The 15778-nt window shown below is 39.9% G+C and overlaps 1 protein-coding gene across 1 annotated transcript in view; it reads left to right on the forward strand.

Moving 5' to 3' along the window:
• Positions 1-6535, forward strand: part of LOC107293340 (rho GTPase-activating protein 42-like) — a 31422-nt gene extending 24887 nt beyond the window's left edge. Inside the window, exon 2 of the mRNA XM_015822489.1 lies at positions 6396-6535. Within this exon, the coding sequence (XP_015677975.1) occupies positions 6396-6535 (140 nt within the window). The remainder of the gene's footprint in view (positions 1-6395) is intronic.
• The last annotated feature ends 9243 nt before the right edge of the window (positions 6536-15778 follow it).

The following is a 15778-nucleotide window of genomic DNA, read 5'->3' on the forward strand; positions in this document are numbered from 1 at the left end:
CAAAAGGAGACGGATGGAGTAGAAAGAAAATCATGTTCTGTGAAAGTGAATGGCTTTTTCTAAATAAGCAAGCCGAACATAAATTGGTTGTAAGTAGTCTGTTGGATGTATTATTCAGCTTTTGGCAACATTTAGCAATCCATCCTTGTCTTGGCAAATTCTAGAATTCATTCTTCGCTTGTTCTCACCTTCTGGCATCGTGACATATAACATCAGAACCTGTATTTAGCTGTCATAACTAATAGATGCAGATAGGATTTAGCATCCTAGAAAGGCACTCAATCCAATGTTATAAGAAATCCTAGTATTTACCGGTAATCCTTGATTTATAACCACAATTGAAACCAGAATTTCTGGTGCTAAGCAAGGTGATTATAATCATGCCTGATTTTATGACTTTCCCCCCATGGTTATTAAACAAATCACTGCAGTTGTTAAGTGAATCATACAGTTATTAAATGGACTGGGCTCTTTCTTTGACTTTGCTTATTGGAAGCTGGCTAGGAAGCTCGCAAATGGGGATCACATGACCCCAAGATCCTGCAGCCATCGCAAATACATGCCAGTTGCTAAGCACCTGAATTTTGATCAGGTAACTGTGGGGATGCTGTGACAGTTGTAAGTGCAAGGACTGGCTGTAAAACCCCTTTTTTCAATGTCATTATAATTTTGGTCATTAAATGATTGGTTGTAAGTTGAGGATTAACTATAATAATCAACTGAGATTTTTTTTTTTAAATGATAACAGGAATTGTTGATTCACTAAATTTTTCCACATGGCTTTCAGCAAATAATGAATAGAATCAGAAAGTCAGAGGCAACGTACAATAAATAAACAAAAAGTAGATAGCCACTCCCAAATAAAACTACTTGCAGTATTTTAAAACTAGGGTGCCTAAATGATAGGAGCTACATTGAAAAAGCCCAAAAGAGCAGAAAGGTTTTTGGGCAGCATTACACAAATTTTCAGGGCTACTTTAACCTATCTGAAAAGAGTATTTCATAGATGCTAGGTGCCCGAATTATAAAGTCCCACTGTATAATGATTACCCAATTTACTTCATTTAGTGAGGCCTCTAAAAGTCTTAATCTTTGAAACTGCCTGTGTTCTTTGTCAGCAGTCCAAAACGGCTTCTTCCATTTTTCCTCACTACACCTCTGTGAAGTAAGCTGAGGTTGAAAGGAAATGGTTGGCCCTAAGTCATTCAATAAACTTTCCTAATGAAGGTAGAACTTGAATTTGGGCTGCTCTAGTGCCAGTCCAACAGCTTAACCCCTATCTTGCATTACTATAGGCCAGGGGTCCTCAATCTTGAAACTTCAAGACTTGTGGACTTCAAATCCCTTCAAAGAAAGCTGGCTGAGGAATTCTGGGAGTTGAAGTCCACAAGTCTTAAAGTTGCCAAGGTTGAGGACCCCTGCTATAGGCCAAATGATTTAGAGCAAAACCCTATCAAAGTATTTTTTAAGCCAGGGTGTCATATCATAACCATAATCAGTATTTTGCCTGCAGAAGATGTAGTCATCCAGTGCCCCTGTGTCATTACTGGAGGGGAAAGTATTTGGGGGGCTTTTTTCTCTTTCCCAGTTTTTATAGCAGGTACATTAATTTTCTTGTGTTCCATGCTTATCTTTCTTAATTTTTTGCTGAAACTTATGAGGTTTTGGGGAGTTAGATTTTAATATGCTGCTTTCCAGTGAACCCATTTGAAGAAAGTTTGCAAATCCAATGAAATCCAGAATAAAGGCAGTTCATTAACTCCAGTAAGGAACTTTAGGAACTCACTGTCAAATGTGAGTTCCTAAAAACACCAATACCCTGTCACTGATCACATGGAGAAAACTAAGTCCAAAAACACTGAAGAATTTCTGGCCCTGAGACAGATCAGCCATTAACAGGCACAGAGATAAACAACATGTACATACCATTCAGAAGAGATAATCCAAAAGTTAAAAGACCACCTCTTTGTGAGCAGTCAAAATCCAAATAAGCAGAGATTAACACCAAGATTATTACTACACCAACAATCAAGCAATAAACAATACCCCAATCAAGGCACTACCAACTCAGACAAAGTCAAACATTATACAATGGTCTTAATCAAGGAACCACCGAGAACACCAATACTGACAGGGGCAAGCCACGTTATGTAAACAAAGAGGGTAATGAAATGTCTGCAAGAAAACAACCAAGCTGAGAGAGGCCCAGGAACTCCAAAGTAATAAATCTGGATAAAAATGTAATAACTAACATTATTTTAAATTCTTCAAGGTCAGCCTCCCGTGTTCCATTAATGTAACCGAGCCTAACTATTAACCATCTCTGCAACTCATGTCACAAGTTAAGTCAAGGGAAATAATTTTCGATCTTTAACTTGCAAGGAGGATTTTAATGTCTTCCTTTTCTTTTTTCCAGATTCACTATCTGTTTGGTTGGCTTAAGGCTGCAAACTTTATTCAGAAGGCTGATTGGGACTTTTTCTCATTTGGAGAATTAGTCACGAAATTCCCTTAACAGCCTACCTGATTCCTGTACAGTAATATGAAGCTACCATATGCTTAATTTGGGGCTCACAAGGAGAGCCCGACCAGCTTGACTAGGGCCTATGATGAATGGATTGGGAACCATAAAACCTGCCTTGCATGTTGCAATATTTATAGTTTGTGGAGTAGACATGCAGGGATTGATGTAAAAAGGATTTCCTGAAGGCATTAAGCTTTTGAAAACCACAACCACTTTAAAGGAAAGGCAATGTTATTTTGGAATGCATATTTTTCAGTATTTTCATCTCTCGCTATGTTGATTAGCCAATGAGGTCTAGTATTTTTGACAGCCAGGGTACCATTTCTATTTATAAAGCTTCCATACACCCTATGTTTCAAACTTGGTGTAGCTAACTTGGTGTCTGTGGGTTGAGGTTTTGTAAGAAGAGGTATAATCTCTGAAGCAATCTTGCTTTCATCCAATTGCTGGTTTCAGTGTTTGGATTTTGGGAAGGGATGTATACAACAGAATATATTCAGTATGGGTGGATGAGCATGTATTTAAAAATTATGCAGTAATCAGCATTTTAAAGAGCCGTGGTGGCGCAGTGGTTAGAATGCAGTACTGCAGGCTACTTCTGCTGACTGCCGGCTGCCAGCAGTTCAGCAGTTCAATTCTCACCAGCTCAAGGTTGACTCAGCCTTCCATCCTTCCGAGGCCGGTAAATTGAGGACCCAGATTGTTGAGGGCAATAGGTTGACTCTGTAAACTGCTTAGAAAGGGCTGTAAAGCACTGTGAAGTGGTATATAAGTCTAAGTGCTATTGCTATTGCTATTAAAAAGCTTGATTTGGTGATGAATTTTAAGCAGCATGAAAGTATAATGGTAATGCTAACTGTTTCTCCGTTTATTAGCTGAAGGAGACAGCATTGTCCAAAGAGGCTTTTGTGGACCAGCATGACTATACACTGGGGCGCACGTAACACTTGTTATCTTCCCACCAAAGTGGTACCTATTTATCTAGTTGCATTTGCATGTTTTCAAACTGCTAGGTGGGCAAGAACTGGGGCAAGAACTAGAGCTCACCCCTTCATGCAGCGCTCCGGTCTTGAACCTGGGCTGCCAGCTGAGAAGCTCAGCATCTTTAACTGTTGAGCCATCATGCCCACATGAAAGTAAAATAGGAAAAGGCATCTTAGATATTAGTACCATGCAAAGCTTTTGAAAGGATTGCTTTGCAACATGCAGGAACACAAAGAGAGCACCTCTCATGAAAACCATGTTGTTGTTTTTCAGCTCTCAAAAGGCTGTTTTAAAAGCTATCCCCAGCTGTATCCTTGTGTGTGTGTGTGTGTAGTCATTTCTTTTAAAAAAACAACAGTTGGAACAGAACATTCTATAGAAAACCAAGGCTGCTTTAATGATTCACAAAGAGTTGTTCCATATACTGCAAAGCAGCTCTTCTGAAAGTTTTGCCTAGGCCAGGGGTAATCAACCTTGGCTCTTTTATGACTCGTGGACTTCAACTCCCAGAATTCCTGAGCCAGCATGGCTCAGCTTGGAAACTCTCCCTTTCCCCTCAGCATGGCTGGCTCAGGAATTCTGGGAGTTGAAGTCCACGAGTCATAAAAGAGCCAAGGTTGCCTACCCCTGGCCTAGTCCTACCAATTGGTACACATGTCCAGATAGTCATTGACTTACAACAGTTTGTTTAGTGACCCTTCAAAATTACAACGGCACTGAAAAAAGTGACTTGTGACCATTTTTCACACTTATCACTGTTGCAGCATCCCCATGGTCATGTGATCAAGATTCAGATGCTTGGAAACCGACTCATATTTATGACGGTTGCAGTGTCCTGACATCATGTGATTCCCTTTTGCGACCTTCTGACAAGCAAAGTCATTGGGGAAGCCAGATTCACTTAACAACCATGTTACTAACTTAACAACTGCAGTGATTCACTTAACAACTGTGGCAAGAAAGGTTGTAAAAAGGGACAAAACTCATTTAACAAATGTCTCACATAGCAACAGAAACTTTGGGCTTAATTTTGATGATAAGTCGAGGACTACCTGTTGTGTATTCCTGAGGGAGAATAAACTTTGGGTTTCACCCTGCAATGAAGTGGAGTTGGGAGCCTGTTAAACCATCTTCTCAGCTGCCTGTGCACCTTGCTAGTTGAATTATGGGACCAAACAGTGTTTTTTTTTCTTTTAATCCCAAATTAATTATGTGGTGGTGGCCTTGGGAAGCAGGACTTATTAGTGGTGGCAGGGTAGGAACAAGTGGGAGCTTTTAAGGAAAGCCTACTATTTAACTGACTTGATTTTTAATTTGAAGAATCCTTCATAGGCCTCTAAGGGAAAACACACTTCTTTCTGGATCACAGTTGGAAAGAATGAGGTCCAGCTTTTGTTGCCAAAACAAACTGAACACTTGGTTGTCAATTTTCAGATGTTTAGTTGCAAAATAAAAATGATATATTTCTTCAATGCGTGTTTTTGTACATTTAAAGAAGAAGAGATATCCGCTAATTTTGTCCAACATTCACTCAATGCCTTTTTTTAATGGAAAATGTACCTTTACAAAAAATGAGATAATACAGTAGCTCAACACATCAAGAAGGCCACCAGATGAACTTCTGTTTTTAATAATCATAATTCAATTCACAGCTAGTTTCTCAGAATTTCTACAGGCAGAGCAGCGGAGAGCAAAGCCTTGGGATGAATTTATAGGAGTTTCTGCTTTGCTTTAAAGGGGAATATGAAGGTCCCATGGTGAGGGGAAGTGTAAGATTACACACTTAAAATGATGGCCCCATAAAAAAAATCTGTAGATAGATAATTTAATATGGAAAGAGACAGTTTGATCTACTGGTTAAGATACCAGCTAATAACCTGGAGACTGAGAGTTCTAGTTCCACCTTAGTTGTGGAATCCAGCTGGGTGACTTTGGCCCAGTCACAGACTCTCAGCTACAACATGAGGCTGAGGTGACAAGCTGGTCAGTCAGTGCCTGTCACAACTAATCAATCAACACTCTTTGATCCTCCCCCAAAAGTGGACCCTGCATTGTGAGGAAATAAAACACTTTAACATCTTTCTCTTCATCTTCCATATCCAAATTATATTGCATGAATAAATGCCCATCTTGTGATAAGTGATAATTCACAATTCATTTTACTCCCCCAGCCTTCAAAATCTCCATATTTAGGATACAAGGAGCAAGAAAATTTATACCATATATATTTGCAAATAAATTAAAAATTTTAGGTGCCAATATACACCCATTGCATTCAGCTTATCCGCAGGTAGATACGGTAGTAATCATATATCCCTTATGTACTCACGTATAAGCTCATTAGCAGACAAGATGACCCTCAAATTTTTAACCAAAATCCCATGAAAAAAAATCAGGGATTACCCATGGATAAGCCAATGGTGAAAATTAAAATATACAACATTTTAAGGGTCAGCTTATTTGCGGTGCATTTTTCATGGTGTTTTGGTTAAAAATTCAAGGCTCAGCTTATCCATAGATAGACTTATACAGTACATGAAGTATATATGGTATTTGTTATACTTTTATAAATGTAAATTAAATTTTAAACATGGAACTTGGAAAGTTATTTGTGAAAAAAATGTGTCTATTCCTACCTATGATGTAGCATGCTGTGGAATTCCAATAGAATAGACCAGCGGTCTTCAAACTGGCTGAGGAATTCTGGGAGTTGAAGTCCACAAGTCTTAAAGTTGCCAAGTTTGAAGACCCCTGGAATAGACTATCTTTTGCCTTTCCAAGTATTGGTCAGTGTTTTAAATTTTGTATCTTTAACTTTTCTTGTTTCAGTGAAACACTGCGTTCTAAGAAGAAACTCAAGACTAACTTTTGCTCTTTTATTTTACAGCTCTCTCAATGGCAGTACAAAAATTTTTCCAGTCGCTTCAAGATTTTCAGTTTGAATGCATTGGAGATGCTGAAACAGACGATGAGATCAGTATTGGTAAGCCTACTTTACTGCAACTTGAATTAATAAGATTTAACTGACTATAGGTAGTCCTCGATTTACGGCCACAAATGACCCCCAAATTACCATTCTAAGCAAGGCACTTATTAAGTGAGCTTTGCCCCATTTTATAAAGTTTTGGGTTTTTTTGCCAAAGTTGTTAAGTGAATCGTGTGGACATTTAGCAAATCTGGCTTTTCCCATTGACTTTGCTTTTGGGAAGCTGGCTGGGAAGATTACAAATGGTGATCACATGACCCTGGGACAGTGCAGCGATCATAAATACATGCCAGTTGCCAGGTGTCCGAATTTTGATCATATGACCACAGGGATGCTGCACGGTCGTAAGGGTGAAAATCTAATAATAATAATAAAGTTGGAAGGGACCTTGGAGGTCATCTAGTCCAACCTCCTGCTCAGGCAGGAAACCCTATACCATTTCAGACAAATGGCTGTCCAGTCTCTTCTTAAAAACTTCCAGTGTTGGAGCATTCACAGCTTCTGGAGGCAGGTTGTTCCACTGATTAACTGTTCTAACTGTCAGGAAATTTCTCCTTAGTTCTAGGTTGCTTCTCTCCTTGATTGGTTTCCATCTGTTGCTTCTTGTCCTGCCTTCAGATGCTTTGGAGAATAGCTTCACTCCCTCTTCTTTGTGGCAGCCCCTGAGATATTGGAACACTGCTATCCTGTCACCCCTCGTCCTTCTCTTCGTTAAACTAGACATACCCAATTCCTGTCATAACTCGCTTTTTTCAGTGCTGTTGTAACTTTGAACAGTTACTAAATGAAGGGTTATAAGTCAGGGACTGCCTATACTAAAGTCTCAGAATCAGCTGTAATTGGTTAGTATGAAATGAACACATGCTAAGGATACCACATAATTGATGAATTTCAGTTGTTTTTCTGATCTTGGTAAAATCTTGGGATAGATTTTTTTTTTTAAATCATCAAGAAAGAGTGATCATGTCTCCAAATATTTAATGGATTATAAATATGGTGCAGTGCAAGCCGCTATCCATTATGTTCCTGTATTTCCTGATTTTTGTATAAATATTAATTGGAATTACCATTGCAAGATATTTTTGCAGGGGTGAGAATGAAGAGAAGTAAACATTTGGTAGCTGATCTGAGTGCATTTCTAGATTTTTTTATATATCCCTGCAATATTAAATAGATTCAGCTGGTTAACAATTCTAAGTTGTTTTCTTGTATTGTATGACATGACCAATCAGTTTATTCCATTAATGAAAAATAACATGGCCACTGATTGGGTTTAAGGTCGGATATGGACTGGTGAGAAAAGTTAATTGTTTGTGTATGGGATGTTAAAGATAGTGGAAGGAGAGATTGATGGGAACAAAGAAATATGGCTGAGAGTTGATAGTTGGGAGAAGTGGGAAGGATTAACTGGATGGCAAAGGGGTCAAAGGATTAGAATTCATCACATTCACCCAGACAAAAGTTTATTTGAAGAATAACAAAAGTAAATCATCTAGTAAACATTCTGGATAATTATCCATAAAGGTCACACTAAAAGGATTTGAACACCTTCCTAGTACTTAAGTCAGGCTCTGCTGTTAACAGTAAGAGGGACAACTATATTGCAACAGGTTTCTTAATATTCTTACAGCAGTTAAGCCATTCCAGAGTCTGAAGCCGTAAATTACAAGAAGTTGAATAAGTTACCTAGTAAACCTATACTCACCTACGGATCATAGAGTTGGGAGAATGTGAGCTGTTTGAGTTACACAATAGTAGAATTCTTCATTCCCTGTGATGTTGTGGAAAGTTTTGTGGTAGGGATCACTGAACTGTAATGGCCGTTGTAGTCATGACATTAGATCATTTTTGATCAAGTATCATCAACTAAAATATACATTGCCGGCTCATAACTACCTATGACAGTGATCCTCAGGCTTTGTCTCTGGGTTCACCTTTCGTGCGGAATACTTTTTCTTAAATGCTAAGTTGATAAAGAAGATTCTTTTATAAGTTGAGACATGTTTTGGGGCCTTCTTTTCCTTCTTTCTAGAGCACATAGAAAATGTGCGTTCTTGTACATGAACTCAAACAGAAACTTTAAAATGTTGGCTAACAAATCATGGCATTGAGCAAACCATAACTGGCTGAGCTTGCAAATATGCAGAGTCACAATCCATGATTTACAAAACAGAATGGCTTATTCAGCCCACTCATGAGTCTTTGATCTTGGGCAGATATTTTGGAAGGGGAAAAAGGAAAGGATCTAAAAAAATATCTGTATCTGCGATTGTCCCAAAGGTGCTTTTTCAGAAGGCAACTGGACTTTCTTATTTTTCTTTGAAAACATTTCAATTTTCATCCAAGAAGCTTCTTCAGCTCTGATTGGATGGTTTATCTGTGTCCTCAGGGTCACCTGAGTAGTACAAGTGTGTGTGGAGCCTTCTTAGGTGCAGGATGTTTTCTGCCCTGGCTGTGTCCCTTCACTGTTGAAGACAGGCGCAGTCTGTTGGGGATGAGTCTATGTTGTCTGCTTCTCAAACTGAAGTCCAAATGGTTCCTGTAGTCTTCAATGTTTTCTGGAAATCCGTTCATACTCCCTCATTATTCGAAGGGTATTCATCCCAAAGTGCATGGCTAAATGTCTATGGAGATTCTCAGTCATCCAGGTCATGGTTGTCCCAAAGGTGCTTTTATATAGGAGGCAACTGACTTTCTTGTTTCTCTTTAAAAAACTGCCCAGCACCTGGATGACTGAGAATCTCCATAGACATCTATCTGTGATTCTGTATATTGTTCTGCTTGCTGCAGTTCAAAAAGAATATAAGAGCCATTAAAGGCGCAAGCAAGCGCATTCAAAATCATCAAGGTGCTCAAAACACCTCCTGTTTTAATGTGGAAAATGTGGAGTGTAGAAATGTGGAAAAGACTATGCTTAAATGGGGGGGGGGGGGAAGGGGGACCTATGGGTCATGCCTGTAGAATATGGATCTTGCATGATCCAGAGAAAGGCTGTTATATTATGAGGGCATCCAATGAACTTGATGAGAAGGAACTTTAAAATAGTGCATAATTAGTCTGTAGAATTCTTTGCCACAAGATGTCATGATGGCTAGTAAATTGGATGGCTTTAAAGAGGGAGTGCATTACGTTATAGGGGATAGTTCTACTAAGGGCTATTAATCTCAGTGTTATCTCTGAAATGGGGCAGCTTGTCTCCAAAATATCAGTTGCTGGGGAACAGCAGTATGAGAGGTTCCTATCCACTTCTCCTACTTTCCTGGAACCCAGAAGCACCTAGTTAGCTACTAACCTTCAAACATTTTAAATCTTTAGTCCTCACATGCATTAACTGAGTTTTTCAAAGCTGTCGAAGCTTGCATAAAGCACAGATTAACTCCCAAATTCTTTTTATTTCTTGTTCACCTACATAGGACCATCCATGTTTAAACATGATATAGCTACAGTCATGGAAATATCAGGGGTTTTCTTCTTACTTAAGAACTGGAGAGCAGAATTGTTTCCCTTATGTTAATTGTTTATACAAATATGTATACAAAGTGTAGAAAGCAAACTGTATCTGGGAATAGCTAAGGTCTAAACCAGGGGTCTTCAAACTTCAAACTTCCTCAGCCAGGCACGCTGGCTGAGGAATTCTGGGAGTTGAAGTCCACAAGTCATAAAAGGGCCAGGTTTGAAGACCCCTGGTCTAAACCATCTTTCTCTCCGTGTCTTACTAATTGGCCCTTTCAGATATGGCTCACAGTGTCTAGCTGAGAGTAGCTGTCTTGACATCTAGAGGGTTAAAGTTTAGGAACGTTGGTCTTCTAGCTTGACCAGTGTCACTGTTGGTCATACCCAAGTCATTGTCTAATCTACATCAAACTTAGGTTGAAAATTCAACTTGAAACACTTAGATATTATTGCTCTGAACTTGTTTGGAAAAATAGGAGAAAGGTGGAGAGAACAATGATGACAAGAGAGTGACAGAAGCCTCACCAATTATACATAGGCACATTAGAAGTCTTTTTTAAAGTATAATTTTGGTTTTGTCTAAAGACTGCTTCCTGGCTGTTAAAGTATACTTAACTGTCCTTAAGATTCTTTTTTCCTCCTAAGCTGAGCAAAGTATTACAAGGAGACTCCTTATCCAATGTTTAAATTAGAGGGTGAGAGTTTCCCACCAAGTTTAACAAAACCATTATCTTGCTGTCTTTAAATAGCTCTTAAGAAACCCTTCACAAAAATATAAGGAAGTTAATTCTCTGGTTTACTTGTTTTATGTAGGGAGTTGCTTTGTTTCAATTCAGACCATTGATCAAGGGTCAGGGTGTTGTTTTTTAAATTTTTAAAATTTCTTTGCTGCCATCTAAATGATCCTATTTTAGTCTTTTTTTAACTGAAAGCACTTACAGCAGTGATTTATAAATTCATTGCCATGTGTTTAACTTACTGAATGTGCTGTATGTGGGCTGCTTACCAAAATGATTTGGAAATACACTTGGAAGGTGGAATTCAGGTGCACATGGAAGCAAGCCAATTAATAGGCTAGTGCCTGTGCCCTAATCACTGCATGTGATTACAGCCAGTTTGGTCTAGAGATTAAGGTACCAGGCTAGAAAGCCGGACACTGTAGTCCCACTTTAGGAATGAAATCCAGCTGGGTGACTCTCTCTCAGCTCCACCCAGCTCACAGAGTTATTGTGGGGCAATGTGTAAAAATAATAAAGACAGATAAAAAATTTTTTTTTGAAGGAATGTACACCAGCAAGAGAAAAAGGAAAAACCTTAGGCATCATAGAGCTTTCCCAGAAAGAGCCCAGATTAAGAGACTACACTGTCCCAAAATGGATGGGCAGGTGTGAAGAGGTTCAGGGTAGCCACACTCTACAACAGGGGTCTTCAGACTTGGCCCTTTTATGACTTGTGGACTTCAACTCCCAGAATTCCTCAGCCAGTGTGCCTGGCTGAGGAATTTTGGGAATTAACGTCCACAAGTCATAAAAGGGCCAAGTTTGAAGACCCCTGCTCTACAATCTCTAGGATAGATCTAGTAGGTTAGAAAGTTGTAGCTTTAGTTTGGAAAGATTCTGTCCATTAAGTATAAGCAAATAAAGGATTTGGCTCAATTGGATCTTGCTGTCTCGTCTCTGGATTAGGGCCTAATACTACAAGGATTATAAATAAGGTTATGGGACGTATGCAAACTGCTAACATTTACTGGTAAAAATCTACATGCCTCGGTCCCACTTCTTGTAGGACTATCTCTCCCAGGTTTAGTCAGTCTACCTTTGAAGGATTCTTGTGTAGAGGTCATCATGCAAGAGACGTGAGGAAAAGACAGTGATGGGCAATCCTTCTCGATGGTGCTCTCAACAAGTTCATTTGGCTTGAAACCATTCAGTACAGATCACTTCCGAGAGCCATTTGGACCTTAGCAAAGGACTTTGATCTTTTAGCTTTCTTCTGGTGGCTTTTGTGATTGTATTATCTTGGCATTTAATTTGTTCCACTTTGTCACTGTTCTTTTTGAATTACCCAGAATTTAATGTAGTGGTTTTTTTTTTTGTTTTGGTTTATGAGGTGAGTCTTTAAATAGAGCAGAGAAGAATGGAAAAATTACTTCCTTTGATCTGTACTCTTTACTGCTATTAATATACCCTAATTTAGCATTTACCTTTTTAATAGCAGCTTCTCATTGCTGGCTGATGTTTAACTTGTAGTCCAAAAGAACATCCAAATCCTTTTCACATGTTCTACATCCAGAGCCAGGTCTGCTCCATCCAATATGTGATCATTTTATGTGCAGTATTTGAAAAGATATGGCCTAAGTTGAATCTTATTTGTGGGAGGGAACAAAGATGTTCAATGCAAGCTGATAATCCATCTGGAGGAGATAGACCTGGATTGCTATGGTTCATTTTGATTACAGTGTCTCCAGATAATCAAAGTAGAGAGATGGCAGATAGGAGGGTTGTCTGAAAAAAATTGAATTGGATCATTTTTCAGCCAAATCATATACAGGTAATCCTTGAATTATGACCACAGTTGAGCCCAAAATTTCAATTGCTAAGCAAGGCACTTGTTAAGTGAGCTTTGCCCTATTTTATGACCTTTCTTGCCACAGTTATTAAGCAAAACGCTGCCGTTAAGTGAATCATGCAGTCATTAAGTGAATCTGGCTTCCCTCATTGACTTTGCATGTCGGAAGCCAGCTGGAAAAATTACAAATGGTGATTACATGATCTCAGGACAGTGCAACTGTCATAAATACATGCCAGTTGCCAAGCACCTAAATTTGGATCACATGACCATGGAGATGCTGCAACCATTGTGAAATCCGGTCCTAAGTCCTTTTTTCAGTGCTGCTGTAATTTCAAATGGTCACTAAATGAACAGTTGTAAGTCCAGGACTTACCTGTATGATATATGGAATGGAGTAATTTGGGGGGAAGTGTACTCAAACCTTTGTATAGATTAAAAACTGATTCAGGTTAAATCCAAATCTATTATCATGTCTCAACACACTTGGACAAAATCAAGAACTACAGCGATTTCAGTAAGATTTCTTTAATGTTAGTGAGATTGTCTCTGGTCCCATCCTTGTCAGTTAACTCTACTTCATTCAGAAGGGACGTTATCTTCCTTTACAAAAATGACTCACTATATTTGCCTAAGATTTGGCAACAGTACTTTTACATAGAGACTTTAATAAAGTTGCAAATTTAATTGCAAATTGTTGCAAGTAGAAATTGTTATAGTACTTCAGATTTTAAAGAGGCATAACAAAATCTTCTATACTGTTCTCCAATGTTTAGGAAGCTTCATTCTCTCTAATTAGCTTTCTTGCAAATTATAACCCATTCTGTTTTAAACTAAAACCTCAAACTATAAAACAGTTTTTTTTTTTGTTCTTCCCACTTTAGATAATCAGAGAATGAAGCTGTTTATCCAAATCTTACTTTGGATATAAACTTGGGTTAGCCTGATCTGAACAACATCTGCCCTTTTCTAAAGCTCTTGTTGACTCTTCCAAAATAATTATGGTAGACTTAGCATACTCCTGCTATACAAATATCTGAGCCTTTTTCTATATTAGAGCAAACTAACTATTTTGTTTTCTTCGATTGTTTTATTTAAAATGAGTAGCAAATTACAACTTTTAGTGGAAATTCATTTTTATTGAAATACTTATACACTTAAAAATATTCAGTAACATTTGTTTGACTTAAAGAATCATTGTTAAAAATTAGTATACTGAAACTGCTTAATATGGTAAGGCCACACTTGGAACACTGCATCCAGTTTTGGTCACCACGATGTAAAAAAGATGTTGATACTCTAGAACAGACATGTCAAACACAAGGCCCGGGGGCCGGATGCAGCCCGCGAAGTGGTTTCATGTGGCCCGCGAAGCCATCCTGGAAACAGTGAGCGAACGGCCCCTGCTGCCTTGGCCCTGGCCCTGGCTGTATTTCTTGCCTGTTTTTCTCCCTTCCTCATCTCAAATATTTTCCCACCATTCTGTACTTAGGAAGGAAGAAAGGAAAGAAGGAGAGGGAGGGTCTGAGGGAAGTCCTGCCTTAGTCCAGTCCTGCTGCCCTTTTGCCATCCCCTTGCCCCCTCCTCCTGGGGTCTCCCATCCTATTGCTAAGGAAGCTTTGGATACAAAGCCGGATCTCCTCCCACAGAGAGGGAATGGGCCTCCCTCTGACTTTGCCCTCGTACCCATCATGAGCAACCTGGCTAAGGAGAGCAAGCACAGCAGCAGCAGCCTTGAGGAGGAGGTAAGTGCAGCTGGGCACCCCCTTGGGGAAGTGGGGCTGGGCTTGGTGCCGCGGGTGCTTGAGGGCCAGGCTGTGCATTTGACCTCTGCTGCCCAGGGCTCCGGGCAGCCCGTACCACCATCCACCACCCCCCACATGGCCTGAGAGGAACAGTGAGGCTCCTCCAGTGAACCATGCCTTGGCACTTGCCCTAGTCCCACCCCCTTCTGCCAGAGACCCTCAGATCTGTCCCAGGCCCCCACAGAAACCCTTGACGTGAACGATGTAGAGCTGGCCATGCCCACCCAATAGGCCACACCTACTCCACGCCCACCCAGTAGGTTGCACCCCACCCTGGCCACACCCACCTCCCCCCCCCCGAGGGTAACTGCAATGCTGATGCGGCCCTCAATGAAATTGAGTTTGACACCCCTGCTCTAGAAAGAGTACAGAGAAGAGCAACAAAGATAATCAGGGGACTGGAGGCTAAAACATATAAGGAACGGTTGCTGGAACTGGGTATGTCTAGTTTAATGAAGAGAAGGACGAGGGGTGACATTGAGAGCAGTGTTCCAATATCTCAAGGGCTGCCACAAAGAAGAGGGAGTCAAGCTATTCTCCAAAACACCTGAAGGCAGGACAAGAAGCAACGGATGGAAACTAATCAAGGAGAGAAGCAATCTAGAACTAAGGAGAAACAGCTGTGAATGCTCCAACACTGGAAGTTTTTAAGAAGAGACTGGACAGCCATTTGTCTGAAATGGTATAGGGTTTCCTGCCTGAGCAGGAGGTTGGTCTAGAAGACCTCCAAGGACCCTTCCAACTTTATTATTATTAATAATATAGCTAAAGACCTGCATCTGTGAATATATATCTTCTTAGAAGCAGTCAGCTGGAAAAAGTTAATAACATTTTAATTTTAAATTGCATCCATATTGATTGTCTAGATTAATTTGCATTCTGCCTTACTTTATGAAATGATGGATTTCTAGAAGCAGGAAAGATATCTCTTGCATCACAGTGAATTAGTGAAATAACGTCTATACCCATCTGCTTTGTGTTTAGCCAAGTAGTTTGAAAGAGATGCATCAGCAGGTATCATAAGAAATATTGCTGTGATATGGTTGTAAAGGTCTCAGGTATTATTTTAGTAGGCAAAGGCCAGGGGGTCCTTACTTTGTGCCCATTGTATTTTTTCATGCTTAATTTATGCCTTGCTTTTGTAAGTCCATGTTCTGACCTGCGACTAGTGCCTCAGATAAAAAGTAACCATGCAAAAAAATATTGTGTGCAAACTTGTGTCAGAAAAATCTTAATGATTCCATTTTAAAATGTGAACTGTTGAGATCTACGTCGGGTCAGAGGCCGCAGCGGCACGACTCGGTCCAGTGCTGCGGCTGCGGCCACATCCCAGGCCGCAGCCTGATCTTCCGCCGAGTCGTGACCTAGCTCCTCCGGATATGGCCCAAGCTCCGTCAGAAACCTCTCCGGGTCCATCAGGAGCCTGGGACGGAACCATCTAGGCGGTTCCGTCTCCCT

This window comes from Protobothrops mucrosquamatus, unplaced genomic scaffold (assembly GCF_001527695.2).
Source record: "Protobothrops mucrosquamatus isolate PMUCROS unplaced genomic scaffold, P.Mucros_1.0 scaffold1591, whole genome shotgun sequence".
Classification (NCBI taxonomy): Eukaryota; Metazoa; Chordata; class Lepidosauria; order Squamata; family Viperidae; genus Protobothrops; species Protobothrops mucrosquamatus.